Source organism: Pelodiscus sinensis, chromosome 2, assembly GCF_049634645.1.
Source record: "Pelodiscus sinensis isolate JC-2024 chromosome 2, ASM4963464v1, whole genome shotgun sequence".
In the NCBI taxonomy this organism is placed as follows: domain Eukaryota; kingdom Metazoa; phylum Chordata; order Testudines; family Trionychidae; genus Pelodiscus; species Pelodiscus sinensis.
In genome coordinates, this window is record NC_134712.1 from 29,240,078 (window position 1) to 29,262,763 (window position 22,686).

A 22,686-nucleotide genomic window follows, 5' to 3' on the forward strand; every position below is an offset into this window, starting at 1 on the left:
ACAGCATCTCCACGCTCTAAGTCCTCCTCTGATGCCCTGCCGGCACTGCTTCCGGCCATCCTTAAGCCTGGTTCAGGGTCTACTTAATGTGGACATGCTAGTTCGAATTAGCAAAACGCTAATTCGAACTAGTTTTTAGTTCTAGACGCGTTAGTTCGAATTAGCTTATTTCGAATTCACTAATTTGAACTAAGTTAGTTCGAATTAGCGCTGTAGTGTAGACGTACCCTCAGTCAAATGGTAAGGTTGTATATTCTAATCCTTTATTTCTTTCCACTTTTTTCCTTTGGGTAAATGTGGTTTTCAGCTGGTCCCCATGCGGAACTCATTGTAGAAGCAGATTTGAATTATAGACATGATAGCGAGCAAAGTGCAGATGGTCAGTGGTTACAGATATATGATTGTGTACTTACTCACTTTAGGTATAGGTACATCTGTGTGTGTCACATGATAGTGTGTGAGGGACTTTTATTCATGAAGACAATACAAAGTGAACACACAGTACACATGAATACTGAAAGATACTGGTCTATTTCAGCATTGGAAAGGACAAATAAATGACTTAGTTCTCTGAGACATGGGCTATTTCTTGCCTTAAAGTGACATCATGGTTCTGGTTTTTAATATAATATGTTTTATAATTACAAAAAAAAAGGTCACTTATTGTGGGCATCACAGAAGAAGTGAGTGTTCAGGAAGCATTTTAACAACAGTAGGAAGGATTTTTTTTTCTTAAATGTGTTTGACTATCTGGACTGTTTACCTCTTTACTATGACTTGTGAAAAAGGACTTGTGTTTGTGTTAGGAGTTTTATCGTGTTTGTAAAACTTTTAATAAACCAACATTTCTGTATTTCCATGAGATGAAAGCTGATACTTATACACATGAATGCTGGTTTACACCAAAGTACTTACTGTTCATATTGTACAGCAGTTTTAGAGTCAGGTATCATAGTCACTCTCTGGAAATGGAAAATATTTAAAAAAAAGTTCTTTAAAAGAAAAATAATTTATTTTGAGACATGTTTATTGTTTCCAGTAAAATGATATTACAGGCAGTCCCCGACTTACGCGGATCCGACTTATGTCGGATCCGCACTTACGAACGGGACTTTTCTCGCCCCGGAGCTCACGGGCGGCGGGGTCGCCACCCGTGTCCTCCAGGGCGAGAAAAGCTTCTCCCGGTCTCCCTGGTCTGCTGGGGGGGTCCAGCAAAGCCGCTGGACCCCCCCCCCCCCAGCAGACCAGGGACACCTGAGCAAAGCCGCCCAGGCGGCGGGAGTCCCACTGCCTGGGCGGCTTTGCTCGTTTGCCCTGGTCTGCTGGGGGGGGGGGTCCAGCGGCTTTGCTGGACCCCCCCCAGCAGACCAGGGGGACAGGAGCAAAGCCGCGGAGCACGCCCGCTGCGGGACAGCCCGGGCGCGCTTGGGCTGTCCCGCTGCGGGCGTGCTCCAAGGCTTTGCTCCCCGTCTCCCTGCAGACCAGGGAGATGGAGAGCAAAGCCACTGAGCACGCCCGCAGGGGGACAGCCCAAGCGTGCGGGCGTGCTCTGCGGCTTTGCTCCTGTCCCCCTGGTCTGCTGGGGGGGGGGGGTGCAGCTAGTGTCCCCCACCCAGCAGACCAGGCTTTTCTTGCCTACCCCTGGGGTAGAGCAGCTGGGGGCTGCCGGGTTGGTCCTGCAGCGCCGCTCCGGACCAACCCGGCAGCACCCCAGCAGCTCTGCCCCAGGCTTCCTGGAATCAGCCGCTGATCAGTTTCAGCAGCAGCTGACTTGGGGACGCCTGGGTTTCTTAAGTTGAATCTGTATGTAAGTCAGAACTGGCATCCAGATTCAGCCGCGGTTGAAACTGATCAGTTTCAGCAGCGGCTGACGCCAGTTCCGACTTACATACAGATACAACTTAAGAACAAACCTACAGTCCCTATCTTGTACGTAACCTGGGGACTGCCTGTACTACATTCCAGTAAAATGATATTACTACACAGACTGTACATTGATTGCAACAATATAATGAATAAATATTCAACATCAGCGTTTCTCGAAGTGGTCCATGGACGCATTCTGAGAAGGCTGCTATTGGGTTGCTCCAGTTTGTTTACTTACTGGTTCTGCAGCCATGGAGCCTGGCAGCTCCCATTGACTGTGGTTGATCGTTTGCAGCCAAAGGGAGCCTCAGGAAGCAGTGGCCTGGGTCACGCCACTTCCCACAGCTCCCCTTGGCTGCAAACAGTGAACCACAGCCAACGGGAGCCACAAAACTCTGTGGCTGTGGAGCTGGTAGGTAAACAAACTGGAGCAGCCCGGGATCAACGTTCTCAGAGTGTGTCAGACCACTTTGAGAAACACTGTTCTAAATGATCAGTTTGTTTATCATATTGTAGATATTTAAAGGATGATAAATCAGTAAAAATAAAATAAAAAACAGAAAAAATACGAAAGCAAAACAAATTACTTCAATTATAATCATCCATCAGAGACAAAAATGCTCACTCAAAATCTCTAAGCAGCCATAGATGCATTGTACAATATAGTAAATAATTAAAAGTAACAATGCACATTATATTTAGCTAAAGTGATGTTTTGCTATAGATAAGTGTAAATCAAAGTTCCAAATAATGAGTCATCCAAAAAATTTGGTGTGTGCATTGATCGGTATACTAGCAAAGCGCGCTAAGGCTTTATTTTAAGAATTGCACAATCAGTAGGACAAATTGTCTCCCAACTGGATATTGAGTGCACTTCTCAATCCGGTAAGCTGTAGCCACACATCTTATGCCCTTGAACTTGAAGGCCTTTCCATAGATCTAGTACAGTGTTTCTCAGTCAGTGGTACGAGTACCCTTGGGGTACTTGAGAGATGTCTTGGGGACTATGTCAACACAACTGAAATTTGGAGAGAACTGGATTTTTATTTTAAGTTTTATAGCGCTTTATTATTTTTGTACTTTTTACACCCAAAAATTTCATCACCCACCTGGCTACGATTAAGTTGTTTAAAAAAATGTGTTGCAATGGTAGAACATTTTTGTGAGTGTCTGAAAACTGTAGGTACTGGGGTACTTTTTTTTTTTTAAGAGTACTTTCTAAAAAGAGGTTGAGAAATACTGATCTGGTATGCAGGATTTTGCACCTTCTCAGAATTTTGGAAACAAATTTTTACAGTGGCATTTTATACATTTTATACTCAACTGTTGGGTGCAGAAATGTAGGGACAAAATGGGTGTTATATTTGTGCACACATTGTGCGTTTTAGAGAATGCTGTTTCTAATTTGTGGGTAGAATACTCCAAAGGATTTGGTTTTCTACCATCTTCATTTTACTTATTGGCTAACAATTCTTGTGTTCATTTTTTGTCTTATTTTCAGATGACACGGGCTGCCCTAGTAGTCAGTCAGTATCTCCTGTTAAGACTCCTTCTGATGCTGGAAACAGTCCAATTATTTTTTGTACTGGCAGCGATGGAGACTATACCAAAAAGAAATGTAATTCTGGAATGGTGGGGGAAGGAAACCCACAGCCTGCTCGATATAAGAAGGAAACAAAGACAAACCTTATAAAACCTGGTAAGTAGATTATAGATCATTTCATTGTATTAATTTCTCTTTACAGTATATTTAAAAGTTCTCATCAAACAGCACAGAGGACTAAGACTTTGTCTATGTAGGTAATAAACAAATCAACAATTGGCCCCTCTATATATGATTAACTGCAAGATCCGAACACCTGTAAGTAGTGGGCCTTTTTAGTGACAATGTAATGATTTAAGATCTTTATATAACATTTTAAGACCAGATGTAATGTGAAATGTACTGAAATACAAATTTTTGTGTGTAGAAGAAATTGCACATATGTTGTTTGTTCTTTCCATGTGGCACATCCCTATAAATCAGAGGTGGGAAAAAGCTTCTCAGCGGGCTGGATCGGGTCCTCCTTGGGCTTGGATATGGCCTGTGAGGCAATTACAGGCCACGCCCCCTAACTAGCACGCGTGGCAGGAGAAGGAGCTCAGCCCTGTCCCTCCTCCCCCATGCACCCTCTGGAGAGGAGGCAGCACTGGGGCTGAGGCTCCTCAACAGGGCCAGTCCTGGAGGCACCACTACTGCAGCCATGTGGTCTGGGGCTGGCCCAGGAGGCTGAAGGTGCTGCTTCTACAGCACCTTTGGGGCTGGCCTCAGGCTGTGGAGCCATGGTAGCATGTCTTTGGGGCCGGCCCCGGGCCACATGGGCACAGTAGCTGTGCTTCTGCGTGGGCCCTGGGCCACACGGGCGCAATAGCGGTGCCTTTGGGGCCAGCCCCATGCCGTGGTAGCATGCCTCCAGGTTGGCCCCGGGCTGCATGGACGCAGTAACAGCACCTCTGGGGCTGGCCCCGGGTCACGTGGCTGCAGTAGTAGTGTGTCTGGGGCCAGCTCCGGACTGTGGTAGCATGCCTCTGGGTTGGCCCCTGGCTGCATGGGCACAGTAGCAGTGCCTCTGGGGCTGGCCCCAAACTGTGGTAATGCGTCTCCAGGTCATCCCCGGGCTGCATGGGTGCGGTAACGGTACCTCTGGGGCCAGCTCCTGACCGCACACCTCTAGCTTCTGGGGCAGCCTGGGGACACATGGCTGCAGTGCCTCTGGGCCAGCCTCAAGTTGTGTGGCCATGGCAGTGGCACATTTGGGGCAGCCTGTGGCTGGGGCACCTCTGAGGTGGCCAGTGGCACCTCTGGGATGGCCTGTGGCGCCTCCGGCCTCTGGGGCTGGCCCCAGACTCTGTGACCTTGATAGCAGCGCCTACAGCCTCTGGGGTGGCCTGTGGTCAGGGTGCCTCAGGGCCAGCTCCTTGACTGTATGGCTGTGGAAGTAGTGTCTCCGGCCTCCAGTAACTTACAATATTTAGCTGCAAGAATTGCACAAAGCTACATTCAATTTAAGTGTCTTCAAATATTCATAATTGTAGACTGGCACATAGGCCCATATGAGTGCTCTGCATTTCTATGCAAGAAATTCAGGACTTACTTTCTTGCTTCCAATGTGTCATGGGCACCTTCAAACCAGGAGGGAAGCTCCGTTTGCAGGTAATCATTTACCCCATAAATAGGTTCAGTATTTTTTTTTTGAACATGAGGCACGAGGCCCCGGTTCTGTCCTTGAAGATAAGCTTTGCTTCCTCCACAGCAATTCTCAGTAGTTACTTTAGTTATTTCCTCTCCTAGCTGAAGAAATTATTTTCCTTCATTGGATGGGAAAATTGTAACTATAGTTGTGTCAACAGATTATGGTGATGTTAAGTATATTTTGGACATCGTTTTGACAATTGATTACCAAGCATTTAGAATCCAGCCTTGTTGTTCATCATAATATTTTCCTTTAAATTGGCATGGACTGCATCACACTAGATCAGTTAATCTGAAATTGTAGTGTGCACTTGCTCTGTTCCTGCTGGGTCTCTGTTAGTTAAGTGCTGCCAGTTCAGCCCTATCCAGGTCACATGAATTAATGAAAGGTGAGCTATAGTTTGTAGAATATCATTCACTTCACAGTTGTACTGTGTCATATTATACTTACTGGGCAGTGCTGTTATGATCTGTTCTACTTTTGCTGATGTAACTGTCAAATAACAAGTGATCTTAATGAGGAGGTAATAAGCCATTTTAAGTGTAATTGGTGAAGTTTATGGTGGTTGGTTTATGAACACTAGGGGAGAAAGTGTTCCCTATTTTGGCGGGGATTAATCGAATGAGGTTTTAAGTTTGTATTTTACTTGTGCATGGGTGAATACAAGTTTAGGGTCAAATCACCTTTATATTGACTGTGGATACTCAGAGGCCCCATCAACTACCCTTGCAACTTTACAGAAAGAGCAGAATGTTTCCATGAACTGGAGGATGAGGAAGGGACAGTTTCCCTAAGATATTGGTTTCTCCAGTTTTTGTTGTAATTCTCATGATGAGAGTAGATAGGAGAGCAGGTTATTAATGTTTAATAGCCCTGCTGATTTCATCTGGTGCCTCATCATTGGAAGCACTAGATAATGGTTGCCTGGGACTCAGAGCAAGAGTAGTGACTAGTAAGTCTATCGTTATCTAAGATTTAATTTATATTGTTGAGATCTGGCCAGGGATGTTAAATTTAGATTACCGTAAAATCGCGAGTATAATGTGCACCTATGTATAGTGGACACCCTGACTTTAGACTCTTAAAATCATGAAAAAACCCGAACTCCTATATATAATGCGCACCCATTATATAGGAGAATGGGAGGGAAGGAACGGGAAGGAAACCTGCCCCCCGCCCAGCTGTCTGCATGCCAAACTCGCATCTAACGGGGCCTCCCACTCAGCTCGCGCCTGCCTGATGAGTTTAAAACTTGAAAAGATAATCCCCTATGTAAAATGCGCACCCCGGCTATGACCCTAAATAAACGGGAAAAAAGTGCACATTATACTCGCGATTTTACGGTAATGAGCTAATCGAATAGTCGATGCAGGGCTGTTGCTACACTTCAAAATTAAAAGCTCTGGCCTTATGCTCCCTGTGGTGTTTCAAAGTGGCTATGCCACATGGAGCCCAGGGTCCCCAGATGACTCCAGGCTCCATGTGGCGCTGCCACTTTGAAATGCAGCGTTTCAAAGTGGCAGCATGGCCTGGAGCTCAGGGTCTGGCCCCAGGCTCCACATGGCACTGACACTTTGAAGCACCCTCTCCATTTCCCTCCCCTCCGGTCCCCCTCCCCCCGCTGCCTCTTTCTGATAGAGGCAGCAAGGAGGGAGAAGTGACTAGTCGACTAGGATGTCGACTGTCCAATAAGCATTAGCTTATCCGATAGTCGACTAGTTGTTCACGTTGCTAGACCTGGCTGGATAATTTAGCCGATCCTTGCCAGCTCCCTCTGCTCAGCATGACAAGGTGGAAGTATCAACATCCGATTCAGAGTGTAGGTGCCCCACTCCAAAAACAAAATACACTAGTTTGTATATATCCAGATTATCTGTAACTCCTAGAAGAGGGTTATATTAAGGATAATTGAGACACTGTTTGCCACAAAGAACCTTACATTTCTCATGATCATAAAGAGGTAGAATCATAGATTTGTTTTCTGGGTGGGGCGGGAGAAAAGGCATTTTTATTAACGGCTTTGTTTGACAGCATTTGTATCTTGTATGTGGGTTGCTTTTATTTGTTCTCAATTTGTTGCACATTTCTGCAGACAATGGAAAAAAATAGAACTGTGTCTGCTTTTCAAACTCAAAGATACAGAATGTCCTAGTTTGAATGCATCCTATGTTATGGGAAGGGCTGCATTGTTCTTTAATAATAGCCAGTTGTGCTTTCACTATCTTGTTGAAATGCATTTTAAAATCCTGCCCGTGCTCTTTAGAAAATGTATAACTATATTCTAAAAGCACCAACCTGTACTTGCTCTGCTGCTTTCCTTCAATTTGATCCATAAAATAAATTGTTGTGCTTGATTTAGTTTGCAGATTCATAGGAAGCAGGATGGGGAGAGGAGAGGCGAGGCAGGGACACTTATAATATAACCTTTCTGTTGTTATTTATTTTACAGTTTTTAGTAACCTCTTCCAGTGTTTTTGCATTCTAAGAACACTGTCAGCTGATGGAGATATAATTGTGAACTATGGAAAATCAAAAAGCATGGCATTTGATCATAAATCTGGACTTTGATTTAGGCAAGCAATGTCTCCTCTATCCTACAAACGCTTGCATATAAGCTTCTCTTTACTTGTGTACAGAAGTTTGGAGGATCAGTGCCTAATTTCTGGGAGCATTCAGAGAAGTTATATATATGATGGTATAAAACAATGTTTCTCAACCTTTTTTTTATGATTACCCCTTTTAAAAAAAACAAGTACCCCCATTTTCAAAAAAAAAAAAAAAAAAGCATAAGTACCCCCAGTACCTACAGTTTTCAGACACACAATTTTTTTTTTCTACCATTGCAACACATGTGTTTAAACAACTTAATCGTACCCGGGCGGGCAATGAAATTATTGGGTGTAAAAAATACAAAAATAATAAAGCGCTGTAAAACTTAAAACAAAAATTCAGTTTCTCCAAATTTCAGTTGTGTTGAGGTGCCCCCCAGATGTCTCTCTAGTACCCCTAAAGGTACTTGTACCACTAGTTGAGAACACTGGTAGAAAATGGGTCTGACTGCTAGAACAGTTAGTGTTGATCTGAAAATTGGAATTACAATTAAAGATGCAAGTAACGTCTCCCACTGTTTACTTGCATGATACAAGAAATTGATTGCTAAGGATTTATGGAACTTCTTCCCTCTGATCACTGGTTTTACATTCATATTCTCTGACTGTCAAGCACTTTGATTTAATAATTAGTGTGTAAGCCAGGATCTGAATGAACTCTCCACGGACATCTTGTGACAGCCTTCGCAGGAAGATTCAGGAGCAGACTGTATTTGAATAGACACACCTACTCTGCCAGCAGACAGTGCTGCTTTACCAAAGGGATTGGGGATTGCTGGGTGGGTGCTCGAGTTGGTTTGGTTTCCTTAAAGAAGGACAACATTGACATTGGGAGACACTCACACAGGATCACTCAAAATGGAGAGAAGCCTTACGCAATGGCTCCCTGAATTTTGAATTTGCCTGCGGACAAGCTGAGGAGGAAGAGGAGACTGGCTTTTAGTCATTGCCAGTAGCCTCCTGCTGTACTTGAAAACATCTGTCCTCACTGTAACAGAACTTGTGGTTCAAGGATCAGCCTTATCAGTCACCTGAGATTCACAACTCTAGTGGAAGATGATCATACTCAGCAATGGGTGATTACCCATCATCATCATCATCAGGCAATTTAGATTCAAGAGTGGAGATTCAAACAGAATGGCTTAGCCAGTAGACTATGGGGTATAAGAGTGTCATTATTTTACCATGTTTCAGTTAACCCCAAACTGCATATTTTTTGGGTGAAAAAATATTTTAGATAAAAAGTTTGCCTAGTTTTAGCATGGACTTCAAAATCAGATGTAGAATGAGAGTTCTTCAGATCCTGTCTAGGTAGCAGATATGTTGTAAAACAAATATCTTTTGACATTGTTTTCCTTTCCTTTCCTTTCCTTTCCTTTCCTTTCCTTTCCTTTCCTTTCGGTCATAGTCATTTGGTGCTTTCAGTTAATATGCTGAATGCAAAGAAACCTGCTGCATGTTTTACTGATAGGCTCGGTTTTACATGCTCGTCTGTTGCTATGGAGCTGTGTAGATTTGCTTACTTGACCTGCTAATGCATGGAGTTACTAAAGGCTTCGTCTCCATGGCTACCCCAGCATGAAACTATATTCAACAGATAAATTAAATACACAACTCTCTTCAAAAGAAAAAGATGCTGTGCTTTGGTGTAAGGCTGTGCTCTTGACTGTTCCCAAAACTTGCATTCTAAATATGAGTATGGATGATATCACTATGATGGACTCCCTGCCCCATGCTTTATGAATTGGACTTATGGACATAAATGTACATAATTCAAAAGTTGCTTTGATCAAATTGTTTCATGTAACCTATCAATCTTCATGTCATAATCTGCTGGTTCTGTTTATCTTATTTTGGTGTATGTATCACTCTTCTGTGTAAAATTAGACATGTGGAGTAGGGAATACTCTATGATTTTTAAATGTGTCAATGGAAAGCCAAGAGTAATTCTGCTGGGAGCCCTCAATGTCTGGGCAATCATATGCAAATAACCTTTTGTCCTTAAGTCTTAGCAGTGGTTGGTAGGGAGCAGCCAGGTGACTCCCCATGCAAGAATAAAGGAATTCTTTTAAAATAATAGGAAGGTAGGAGTCCTTTGTCTGGCTGGACACACCTGTGGAGGGTGAACTAGAGACCCCAGGAGAAGGGAGATGACCCTGATTTGGAAGGCAGCTGGAAAAGAAACAGTTTTATGGTACGTTTATAAGTTTGTGCTGAGGATTTTAGTGTTAGGATTAGCTAAGCGATTTTTGTTATTTTTGATTTGTAATCTACTTTGCTCTGCTTTTTCTCACTTATCACCACTTAAATCCTATTGCTTGTACGTAATGAACTTACTTTTACTTACTGTCAAGCCCAGTGTAAATAATTATTATTTCGGGGAACAATCAGTGTGTACATTCCCCGTTTCATTGTTAAAGGGGGCTTACCCAAATAATTCATTGGGGGTTTTGATCCCATTTGAGGAGTGGTATCTCAGGACTCTAGGCCCAAAACTGCACTCTCATTGGCCCTGAAGAGGTACGATGTCTATACTGCTTCTTGGGCAGGGGAGGGAGTGACCTCAGCTTGGTGCCCTGGCTGTGGGAAACCAGCAGAGCTGGCCCAGTAGGGCCAAGCAGTGAGAAGCCCCAGAGAGTGGGAAGTCAAGTGGCAGTGGCCGTGTCAGCACTCTGGGAAGCCCCCCAAGGAGTCTTCTGTGACATCACCCCATCACAATCACACTGAAAGAATTCTGTGTGTACCTCATTATGTACATGGAGTCACTGCTGTAAATCCACATGTTGCAAGATAAGATAGAAATTTAAACCCATTTTCAGATTTTTACTTCCTGCCAGTAATAACTACACTTCTAAAAAGGGACTGGTTTTCAAAGATGCTAAGTACCTGCTGTTGTTGACTTCAGTTGGAATTGTGGGTGCTCAGCAATGTCCCCTCTAATCTTTTCCATTTGTGTGCTGGTTTTTTTTAGCCCACATGCAGAATAAATTCTTTTATGTGCACTGAGGCATGTGTCAATGTGCACCACCAGGATAAAAACAAATCTAGTTGTGAGTGCTCTGCTAATCAGAGGGACCTCATTTCAATTTCTCCTGAGCAGCCACACAAGCACACAGCTTATAGGGAACATTGGTGCACAGCTCTTCTCCAAATAAGGCCTTCAATATCTTTTCCTACTATCCAATGATTAGTAACTGAAGGTGTAACACAGAACTGATTATTTGAGGCTGGAAGTTGTTCAGTGTTTCTGCCAATTGCATTTTGTTAAAAAGAAAATAGCTTTCTCTCTCATGGCATGGATATCATGCATATAGCTCCCAATTTGAGTGAAGCACATAAAGACATAAAATAAAAATTTCAGACACTTAGGCTCAGATTAGTAAAGGTATTTGGCATTGTTCTTTTCTGCTTAGCATTACAATGTCTACAACTCAGCTCCTTAAAGGTATTTAGTTGCCTTTCTGCATTCTTTGGCACCGTTGTATTAAATTGTAAGATGGAATATGTGGGCCAAAGCTATTAAAAGAACCCAGTCGCTGTCCAATATTAAATAGTGTTAAACAGTGTCTGGTGTTTGGTATACAGGCAGTCCCCGAGTTACGTGGATCCGACTTATGTCGGATCCGCAGTTACGACCGGGGATTTCTTGCCCCGGAGAACTGGCGCAGTGGGACGCCTGGTCCCGCCGCCCGCCTTCTCCGGGGCGAGAAAAGCTGCTCCCCGTCTCCCTGGTCTGCTGGCGGAGCCAGCAGACCAGGGAAACGGGAGCAAAGCGGGGGAGCACCGGGGGCCGGACCCGCGGCCGCTTCCAGATCAGCTGGAAGCGCCGCGGGTCCGGCCGGGTGCTCCGCCACTCTGTTCAGCGTCTCCCTGGTCTACAGACCAGGGAGACGCTGAGCAGAGCGGCGGAAGACCCGGGCCGGACCCGCGGCGCTTTCAGCTGATCTGGAAGCGCCGCGGGTCCGCCCGGGTCTTCCGTGGCTTTGCTCAGTGTCTCCCTGGTCTGCAGACCAGGGAGACGCTGAGCAAAGCCGCGGAGGACCCGGGCCGGACTGCGGCGCTGATCTGGAAGAGCCACGGTTCGGCCCGGGTCCTCCGCCGCTTTGCTCCACGTCTCCCTGGTCTTCGGGGGGGGGGGGGGAGACGCAGCTAGTGCCCTCCCAGTAGACCAGGGAGACGTGGAGCAAAGCCGGGGGCCTGTGGCACCGCTCCTTGGCACTACTGGATCAACCCGGCAGCACCCCAGCTGCTCTGCCCCAGGCGTCCTGATTCAGCTGCTGATCAGTTTCAGCAGTGGCTGAATCAGGATGCCTGGGGCAGAGCAGCTGGGGTGCTGCTGGGTTGGTCCAGTAGCGCCGAGGAGCGGCCACGTTACTGGACCAAGCCAGCAGCACCCGAGCTGCTCTGCCCCAGGCGTCCCAAAGTCAGCCGCTGCTGAAACTGACCAGCGGCTGACTACAGGAAGCCCGAGGCAGAGTTGCTCTGCCCTGGGCTTCCTGGAATCAGCTGCTGATCAGTTTCAGCAGCAGCTGACTTGGGGACGCCTGGGGTTCTTACCTTGAATCTGTATGTAAGTGGAACTGGTGTCCAGATTCAGCCGCTGTTGAAACTGATCAGTTTCAGCAGCGGCTGATGCCAGTTCCGACTTACATACAGATTCAACTTAAGAACAAACCTACAGTCCCTATCTTGTACGTAACCTGGGGATTGCCTGTATAGAGATCACAGGCTATTTAGTATCATATCAAATACACCATTTAAAATGAGTCTAACCTTATATTGAAAATAAAGGAAAAGAGGAAAACGGTTCAACATTTGCAGTATAAGGTGTTAAATAAAAATGTCATTGTAATATTTCTTGTTCCTTTCCTTTTAGCTAAAGACAGTTTTAGAAAGAAAAACCCCTTATTTGATTGTCTGTCAGATGCTACTAAAGATGATAACTAGGTAAAAGAAATTTTAATTGAAATGAGTGGCAGCTTTTGTTGCTGCTGCTGTTAAAAAACTAAACCTTTTCAATCATACATGTGTTTTGGATTAAGTTGGAGGTAGTGGGAGTAGCAGTGTCATCTGAATCTCTCTCTCTCTTTCTCTCTCTCTCTTTCACTCTTCCCCTGTCCAGTTAGAACATCACTTAGGATCAGGGTAATGAATGCCCAAGGTCCCAAGAAACAATGCAAGTGGCAGCCTGGATGGTGAAACTCTCTGTAGTAGTAGCCTCCATCTGTTCTTGATTAGTGCCCCTCCCTTGCTCAAGTGTTTTTTTAGGGTCCTACTAAGTGAATGTTGGGAGAAATAGCCCATCTCATCATTATTTTCTCTATCAACTAGGTCTAATCTCTGACACACAAGATTGGTTAATTAATTTCCAATTCCATAGCTTCTGTTTTTCTACCAAACATGATTTTCACATAGGCTTTGAACCATATTGGTAGGCCCTTTTGTTTAGACTAGCAAGGTTTTTTTTTGCTTCCTTTACCCGTAAACATTTGTTATTACAAGTTATTCTATTAACTTATAAACTCTACATTCTTTTTACAATTCAGCTTACAACTAAGGGAAATTTGTTGACCCAATTATCCCAATAGCACCTAAGTTCACTATTTAAGCTCCATTGACATGTTCAATGCCCAAGTCACTTTGGTGCCCAAGTCTCCACTGGCTGGCTATTGGTAAAGTAGCTTAAGCACTGATGCCCTCCCACAGATCATTAGCAGCTTGAAACCTTGCCTCAGATTGAAGCCCCAGAGACACCAAAGCAAGGTTTTAAAATAGACAGGGGAAAGGCTGTCTTGCAAGCAAGGAACAATTCTGTATGTATGTTAATAGAACACCTAACACCTGTTCTCCACAGTACCACCTCCCCTTCCCCCGTCCCGTATCAGGAGAGCATCAGAATGCCTGCATAAAACAAGCCAGGGCCATAGGAAAATGTAAAGTGAATATGAGCAAGTGATGAATACCAAGAAACAATTTTGTCTTCAGGACATGGGTTACTTAAGTTCTAGCAGTTACTTGCTTAATTCTAGGAGAGGGTTCACAGCTTAGGGTCCTGAGTAGAAGGAGGCTGCTCAGTGCACCAGAACAACCGTTTTATTGCTAAAATCCCCCTCTTCTTCTCAGCCCTTTCCCTGGCATTTCACTTATGGCTAGCTTGGATGGTTCCTCATTCACTTGGCCAGCTGCTTAAAATTCCATCCTTAGGTGACTAAGTCTCCCCATTAATTATATGGGGAGCCTTTGCATCTAGCTCAGGGCCGAAAAGTGCGCTGAACAGCAAGCCTGCTAGGGGTTAGGTGTTGTGATGCTGAGTACCATGAAGGATCAAAATATGAAGATATACTTATCTCACAGAGCTGGAAGGAACCTTGGGTATGTCTACACTACAGCATTAGTTCGAACTAACGGACGTTAGTTCGAACTAACTTTGATAGGCGCTACACTAGCGCTCCACTAGTTCGAACTTAATTCGAACTAGCGGAGCGCTTAGTTCGAACTAGGTAAACCTCATTTTACGAGGATTAAGCCTAGTTCGAACTAGCTAGTTCGAATTAAGGGCTGTGTAGCCCCTTAATTCGAACTAGTGGGAGGCGAGCCCTCCCCAGGTTTCCCTGGTGGCCACTCTGGCCAACACCAGGGAAACTCTATGCCCCCTTCCCGGCCCCGGACTCCTTAAAGGGGCACGGGCTGGCTACGGTGCCCGTGCCAGGTGCGAGCCTGCCAGCACCCAGCCAGCAGACCCTGCACGTGGCTGGCTCGAGCCAGCCACCCAATGCCCCCCAGCCCTTCCCCTCTTCCCGGGACAAGGCTGGCGGCTCCCGGTAGCTTGCCCGGGACCGCAAGAGGCGGGCACCCGCCTGGGCTAGTGCGGACATCGTGGACCTTGTCCACGATCGCCGCACTATGCACAGGAAAGTGGCCGGCTTGGGCAGGAGAGCTGGCAGCCTGGCCACCCAGGAGCAGGTGTGCATGAAAATCAAGGTGGTCCACTGAGACCCCCGACCCTGAGCCCTGAGCTTACAATGGCCGTCCTGGGTCAGACCAAAGGTCCATCTAGCCCAGTAGCCTGTCTGCCGACAGCGGCCAACCCTAGGGACCCTGGAGGGGATGGACCGAAGACAGTGACCAAGCCATTTGTCTCGTGCCATCCCTCTCCAGCCTTCCACAAACCTTGGGCAGGGACACAACTCCTACCCCCTGGCTAATAGCACTCCATGGACCCAGCCTCCATGACTTGATCTCACTTCCCTTTAAACTCTGTTCTAGTTCTAGCCTTCACAGCCTCCTGCAGTAACGAGTTGCACAGGTTGACTATTTGCTTTGTGAAGAAGAACTTTCTGTTATTAGTTTGAAGCCTGCTACCCATTCCTTTCCTTTGGTGTCCTCTAGTCCTTCTTTATGGGAACTAATGAAGAACTTTTCTGTATGCACCCTCTCCACCCAACTCCTGCTTTTAGAGACCTCTATCCTGTCCCCCCTCCATCTCCTCTTTTCTAAGCTGAGAAGTCCCAGTCTCTTTAGCCTCTCTTCATATGGGACCTGTTCCCAACCCCTGATCATTGTAGTTGCCCTCCCCTCTCCCAGCCTCTCTCTTCCTCTCTCCCACCTCCTTTTCCCAGTCTCCCCCAGTTTTGTTCAATAAAGACAGATTCCATTTTTGACCACAATTGTCCTTTATTTTGTACATCAAGAAAAGGGGCTAGGGAAGGGTAAGTGGAAGGAGGTGAGGGAGGAATGGGGTACGAGCCCCCGATGGGGAGGACTGGGCTGGCTCTGCGGGCTTCTGGGGGTGGAAGCTCTCCTGCAGCCCCCCAATTGCCTCCTCTCCCCAGATGGCAGCCTGCAGCAAGTGCAGCCGGGCTGATGGCCGAGTGGTGTGATGTGCCCAGTGTGGGCACTCTGGGCACTCCAAGCCAGGACTGGTTTTCAAGCGGGGCACCCCTGAGAACTGTCTGTCCGGGGTGGGGGTCGGGTCCCTTTAAGCGCAGCCCTTGGCTAGCCTGAGACAGCATCTCCACACTCTAAGTCCTCCTCTGATGCCCTGCCGGCACTGCTTCCGGCCATCCTTAAGCCCTGTTCAGGGTCCACTTAATGTGGACATGCTAGTTCGAATTAGCAAAACGCTAATTCGAACTAGTTTTTAGTTCTAGACGCGTTAGTTCGAATTAGCTTAGTTTGAATTAACTAATTCGAACTAAGTTAGTTCGAACTAACTCTGTAGTGTAGACGTACCCCTTGAGAGGTCATTGAATCCAGTCCTCTGTTCTCATAGCAGGACCAAGTACCATCCCTGACAGATTTGCCCCCTCAAGAATTGAGCTCACAGCCATGGGTTTTTCAGACCAATGCACAAGTCACTGATCCATTCCTACCCCCAAATGACCCATGCAGCTAATTTGGCACATAAATCACGAGACTTGTAAAGCTGAAGAGCGTGATGCTTAAGTACCTTTGAAAATCTGGGCTATGGAAACTTAGGGTAAAATATTCAAAAGTAACTCCCATGAAAGTCAGTGGCATTTAGGCTTGAATGTCGCTTAGATACTTTTTCCTGGAACATCCATTTTTATATTGCAGTCTTTTACTTTAAACATTTACCTACCAACAGGAAAAAGATTACAAACTATTAACCATCAGACGGATAGGATTTCTCCATAGTGGGACTATTTAATGGAATATTGAATGTTGTTCAGTAGGGATGTTACCATTAGATTAATCAACTAATTGAATAGTAGGTAAGGGCGCTTCTGCTTTGAAATGTAGCAAGAGCCTGCCCAACTGTTGCTACATTTTAAAGGTGGAAGTGCTGTGCAGCGTTCTGCCTTTGAAATGTACAAGAACCCCAGCCTTGTGTATTTCAAAGACTGTGATACCATGTGGAGCCTGTGGCCAGTGGGGGACTCTGAGTCCTCCACTGGCCCCAGGCTCCATGCCGCTTCAATCTTTGAAATATACAAGAGCCCTAGTGGGACTTTTGTACATTTCAAAGGTGGAACACTGCCACTGTGTCCCTGCCCCCCCTCCCACAGAGCTGGAGTTGGGGGGAACCGGCTTTTAAGCTGGCTCCCCCCAGCATCTCCTCCACTTTCCCCCACTTGCTGCCTCTTTCTGATAGAGGCAGCAAGGGGGGGAAGTGACTAGTCGACTAGTGTGTTGACTGTCAGATAGGCTTTTGCTTATTGGATAGTTAATTGGTCCCTTACATCCCTAGTTTTCAGTATATAAGAGCCACCCTGTGCATCCAGTAGCAGAATTTTACCCCCAATTTTTTTCTCTGCAACACTAGAGATTGCTGCTGTTTTTTGCTTTGAGTAAAAATGTCCAAAACACCTAAATAACAAAGTCCTATTGGAAGTCAAAAGATTAAATAATTCTTTTACGTTGGGTTTTATGTACTTAAACTTTGATCACATTTTCTGCATCCACACTAAAGAGCTTGCATAAGCAATTATCGCTAGCTTAATTTTTAAGATATATTAGGGGCTGTATTTCTTGCCTACCCTTCTATTGTTGGCCACTTTTGTGACCAGAGAGCCTATTAATCTTGCACTGAACTCACATGCACTCTCCATAGCCCCAAGTCACTTGCACCCTTCTCTGCTCCTGCCCACTATGCCTTGGACGGGACCCTCTATCCAAATGCTCTTGGCCCATCCTACCCACTTGCGTCCTTCAGTTGCCAACCATTCCCCCTCCCTTCCCACTCCTGCCCCTCCTGCCAAAAAGTAGTTTGGTCATGTGCAGAGTTTGGAGCCTCCGCTGGCAGCTAGCACCAATCTACAGAGAAGTTACTTGTCAGAAAGGGCTGTACTCTGTGGGCTTGTGGGTCTCACGTGTAAACAAAAACCAACAGAGTTAGTAAAACTGGGCCCAACTACACTTAGTTCTGGGTGCTCCTGGGCACCCGGCTCGCTAGCGAGAGTCGGGGCTAGGTTACGTGCCAGCAGCCAGGTAGGGAGAGAATTGCCTGCTCTCTGCACCTGTTTACTGCCCATTTTTTGCAGGGCAGCAGTGCTCCAGATGTGCCTTTCCAGCTGGCAAGCAAGCTCCCACCGTGGGGCTGAGACATGCTGCGTGCAGACAGGGCACAATGGAGAGACAAGGAACCATGAGGGAGCGCCCAGCTTTATGTGCCCGCGCCCTTCTGAGAACCAGATTTGGGTCACGCAGGAAGAGAACTCAGTAGGGAAATCTGGGCTGCTAGTGCTATCCCAGAGCACCATGGCCATGGGTGGTTGGTGCAGCAGGGCTAGGGGAGGCAAGCTCCCAGCCACACCTATAGCTTCACCCTCTCTGCTGAGGCTCTTCACCTCCGGGCACTCCCCAGCCTCCCTGAAGCACCAGGGAAGGGAAGGGAAGAAAAGGAAGGGGAGCATGCATGCAATGCAGCTCCTGGAGAACTAGGGGAGGGGAGGAGATGGTTCCGGCCTCCCTGTCCAGGATCACCAGGAGGGCTGGTGATGAGGGCAGCAACACTCCACCCCCAGAATGCCTATAGTAAGCTTTCTAGGGGCAGAATGTGGGCATGGCCAGGCTGGCGGTTTGGGAAGGCAGAGCCTTCCTTTGTCTAAGCCACTGGACGCCTATGGCCATGGCTCTCAGCCCACCCCGTCCTTCCATCACTACCTCCACTTCTATCCTCCATTCCTACACCCACCATCTTCCCTAACCCCTCCTCCTCTCTACTCTACATTGCCCATTCCCCTCTTTCCAATCCCTACCTCCATCTCCATTCCTACACCCACCCATTTTCCCTAACCCCTACTCCTCTCCACCCTACACTACCTATCCCTACCTCCTTCCTCCATTCCTACACCCCCATCTTTCCCTTACCCCCCTCCTCCGCACCCCAACACTGCCTATCCTCCTGCCTCCAGTTGTATATCTCTCACCCCCACCATCTCCCCTTACCACAGCAGCCATCCCCCACATACATCCTATACCCCTTCCTCCCTCCCTACACACACCCTGCCACATCCCATGAATTTGTCAAGCTGCGCTTCCCTTCTCTCCCCTCCCCGCCCCCTCTGCAGGAGTATCACTGGGCCGGGCAGCAGAGCTCCCGCCACCACAGCAGGAACCCCCAGCCCAGCCTTTCCAAATGGGCCTGTTGAGGTGGCTTTGTTCTGTGGTGAGCCCAGGTAGCCTGGAGCGCAGAGCGGCCATTCCAGAGAGCCAGGGAAGCAGCTGGGGTGCAGCGTAACCACACTGTCCCCAAAGGGCCAGGTGTGCAGTGTGGGCAAGACCTGCCCAGCTCGCCGTGGGCCTGGAAGAGCGCACTGAGCCAGGGACCTGGTCCGGGGTCACCGGCACATGCTGGAGAGATGGGCAGCACAGCCCCCAAGCACTGTGGCTGGGCCCGGGTCTCTCAAAGCAAAGCCACTTGGCAGGTGCGTGGGCCGGGAAGGCTGGGGTCAGGCTCAGAGGCAGGCAGGCACGGGGTGCTCAGGAATGGATCTGCTGCCCCCCTCATTTCACAGAGGGGTCACTTGGTCAAGGCTCCTGGGGCAGAGCCATCAGGGAGGGGGGAAGTGGGATGCAGAGTGACGTGATGACATCATTCTGTCATCCTGCAGGAAGATTTTTTTATATAGAAAGATTTTTTTCAAACATGCAATATGAAGAGCAAAGTGCCCTGTAAGCTTAAAAAGTTTTATATTTCTGCTCTAAAGCCTGCAGAAGTCTATTTTACTAGATATGACTTGGATAACTAAAAGCTTAATTCTATATAAAAGGATTTCATGAGTCCCAGCCAGCCAGTGAATTTTGTGTTACACAATGTAATTAAACAAGAAGAATAAAACTGTCCTGAATCAGAATGGAATTGTTAGTGTTTCTAAGCTGCCAGTGAGACAGTGCTGGCAAAATCATAGGTTTTAAGCTCCCTCCACTTCCAAAAAAGGATGTGAGTTGGAGCTGACACTATACAGTAAGTAAAATATTTGTTATTTGGTATTTTAAAGATAATCATTCATGTTTTGGAAAATAACAATTGGAGTAGGTGAAGGATAGAAAGAACTATATTTCCTTGGGCAAAAATACTACTTTAATGTACAGCAAGAGCTCTTTTTTCGGCACGTGTCCAATATGACATCTGAGCCACACCAAAAAAAAAAAAAAAAAGAAAGAAACCGATGTCATATGCATGACACAAAGCCTGCATTCATTTATATAAATATTAGAGAGAATGTGCATCTGCCTGTCTGTGAGTCTGTCATTCTTCAGAATGACTAAGTCCTCCCAGCACCTACCTGCCTTTAGCTCCCTGGCCTAAGACCCTCACCTCCTGCCCTGAATCCTGCACCCCCTTTGTCCTGAGCCCTTTCCCCCCCACTACCTCTCTGCTCTGAGCATCCCACCCTCTACCCTGAAGCCCCACCACACCTCCTAGTCTCCTGTTCTGACTTTTGGACCCCTAGCCTCTGCTCTGAATCTCCTACACTCCCATCCCCCTGCCCTGGCTCCTGCATCCTCTACTTCGCCAGCCCCCTGAACAATGCTAGGTGTAAATAGTTTTTAAATATGTTAAAGTTTAACCTCGAATGTATTTTTCAGTGTGTATATCTGCTTAACTGAAGCTTTTACCAACTTCTTTTCCTGGCTGTTTTTTGCTATGTTCAGTCTGTTCTGCGTTCATAAGAGAAATACTGTGTATATGAGAGAGACCATAATGAATTCTCCTTCAGGAGACTGTTTTTGTAATTGTGTTTTGTTCTTAAACAATATCTAGTCTCTCTCTGGTAAATGTTTGAAATAGCTTGCTGAATCCGTAATTACATTAAAAGCATTCTGGGCCTGGTCCAGCAAGATTTTCTCATTTTACTCCCTCTGAGCTCACTTTTTATTTTAAGCTATTACCTTTGCACTACTACTCATAACAGTCTGACTTCTTCATTAATTTTTTGTTGCTTTTCAGCTATCATGTCCCCCACCTCTGCTGCTGTTTTTTACCACCTTAGAATGTACAATTATATTCCTTTAATCTCTCTTCATAAACAATGCTGTGTAATCTTATTTTTATTATTGTTGTCTTTTTGTTTTCTTCCATTTTTCAGCAAGGATGCTGCATTTATATTGTATTTGGAATGATGCTTAATTGAGAATTTATTAATTACTGCCTTATTTTTCTTATATGTAGTAGATCCTTTATATGCAAGATTTTGAACACTAATTCTCAGAGCACCATTTTAAGAATATGTAGTTGGAAAAACTGAGTAAAAAAAGGGATATAAAACACTGTTTTTCCTGTGTAGTAGCAAAACCTTTGAATTGGTTAATGTTTTTCCTCTGTATTCCATGATCCCAACTCATTGTGCTCCATGTTACTTTGTAGTAAGTGTTGTCCCGCTTTGTTCTTCTACCTGTGATTTTTTTCTCACTCTTTCAAATGCAAATTAAATTCCATCTGGATAATTTCTGCCTGATCTCTAAATTCCCAAGAAATACTGTTTTGCAATCTCTCTTGATCCCAATTGTCTTGGCAAACTGCCTCCAAGATTGATAGCATCTGCAATTTAAGCAGGGTTTTTTGTTTTGTTTTGTTTTTGTTTATCATTGATTTATTGGAGAGAAAAAACAGTGTTTGCCCAGAACAGATCCTTCATAGTTTCCCTCTCAATACCTCATCCTAGTTTAATTCTTTACTATTAATAAATACTCTCTGTCTATGCTCATTTAACCACCCCCACAGTATTCCTGGCCATGCAGCATTGCTTTGTATTTTCTAAATTGTTTTAATAAATCTCATTTTACATACAATTGAGAAATCAGTGAGGATTGTTCAACTTTTAAGTGTGTATTTTCCCACTTATATGCATAAATTCTGTTGTAGCTGAAATGTATGTATTTAGATTGGGAGATGAAAACCAATAATTATCAGATAAATATTTTCTTACTGGTTTAGTAGTAGAGTAGTGTGGTATCACCCAGGGGTGTTCAAACTCTGGGTCGTGGCTTATAAGAGCTAGCTGGCCGCAAGATACTTTGTTTACCTGCACCTCTGTAGATATGGGTGATCTCAGCTCCCATTGGCCACAGATTGCCTTTCTCAGCCAATGGGAGATTCGGGAAGCAGTGTTGCGTAGCCAGTTAAACATAACATTTAACCAGTTAATTGATTAAACAGGCTTTTCATCCCTATTCAGGGTGGTGCCTACAGGAAACCCCTTGTAATGGGTTTCTCACTGGGATAGCACTGAGTTCTCTGACCCTATTTTATGCTGCTATGACAAGCAGTAGACACGCTCCTGGTCTTACAGTCCCACTAGTATACTTACAGGTAGGGACACACCTTGCTGCATGAATCAGTAATAGAAAGTCTCTAGTCATGGCATGGTCTCAGGTCCCCAGCATGCACCCCTTCTCAGTGCCAAACTTATACCATTTTGCACTGTATATAGTAAGGATGTTAAGGACTAGTCGATTCCCCCCGCTCCCTTGCTACCTCTGTCAGATAGAGAAAACAAAGTGGGAGGGAAGAGGGGATACTTCAAAGCAGCAGTGCCGCATAGAGCCTATACCCGAGTTCCGTATGGCGCTGCCACTTTGAAACGCCACCTCAGCGTTTCAAAGCAGGGCCACAAGGAGCTGACCCTAGGCCCCATGCAGCGCTGCCTCTTAAAGGAACAGCGCCGCACAGCTGATCCTTGGCTCAGCTGTGCGGCACTACCCCTTTGAAACGCCAAAGCGGCAGCACCACGTGGAGCCTGGGGTCAACTAGGGACTGCCCAGCTGATCCCGGGCTCTGCGCGCATTTCCGTGAACCCAGGATCAATTGGGGAGTTGTAGCCAGACATGAACCCCATCTTGTTTCCCCCCCTTCCCCCAGAGAGCAAGAGAAAGGCAGTCAGCCTTTGATGCCCTGGGAACACAGGTGTGCTGCCTGTCGCTGACTCTACCATAAACAGAAACCAGACAGTAAATGGGCTAGCTGATGACTGGGAGGCCTCCCGTCGCCCTGATGGCTAGTACCAGTAATT

The 22,686-nt window shown here is 46.1% G+C and overlaps 1 protein-coding gene across 3 annotated transcripts in view; it reads left to right on the forward strand.

The window, feature by feature from the left end:
* The window catches only part of SYBU (syntabulin), a 73,675-nt gene that overhangs the window by 33,414 nt on the left and 17,575 nt on the right, over window positions 1-22,686 (forward strand). For all 3 annotated transcript variants that reach the window (XM_075920209.1, XM_075920208.1, XM_075920210.1), the window contains one exon: window positions 3,368-3,565. In XM_075920209.1, coding sequence (XP_075776324.1) covers window positions 3,368-3,565 — 198 coding nt within the window. The remainder of the gene's footprint in view (window positions 1-3,367; window positions 3,566-22,686) is intronic.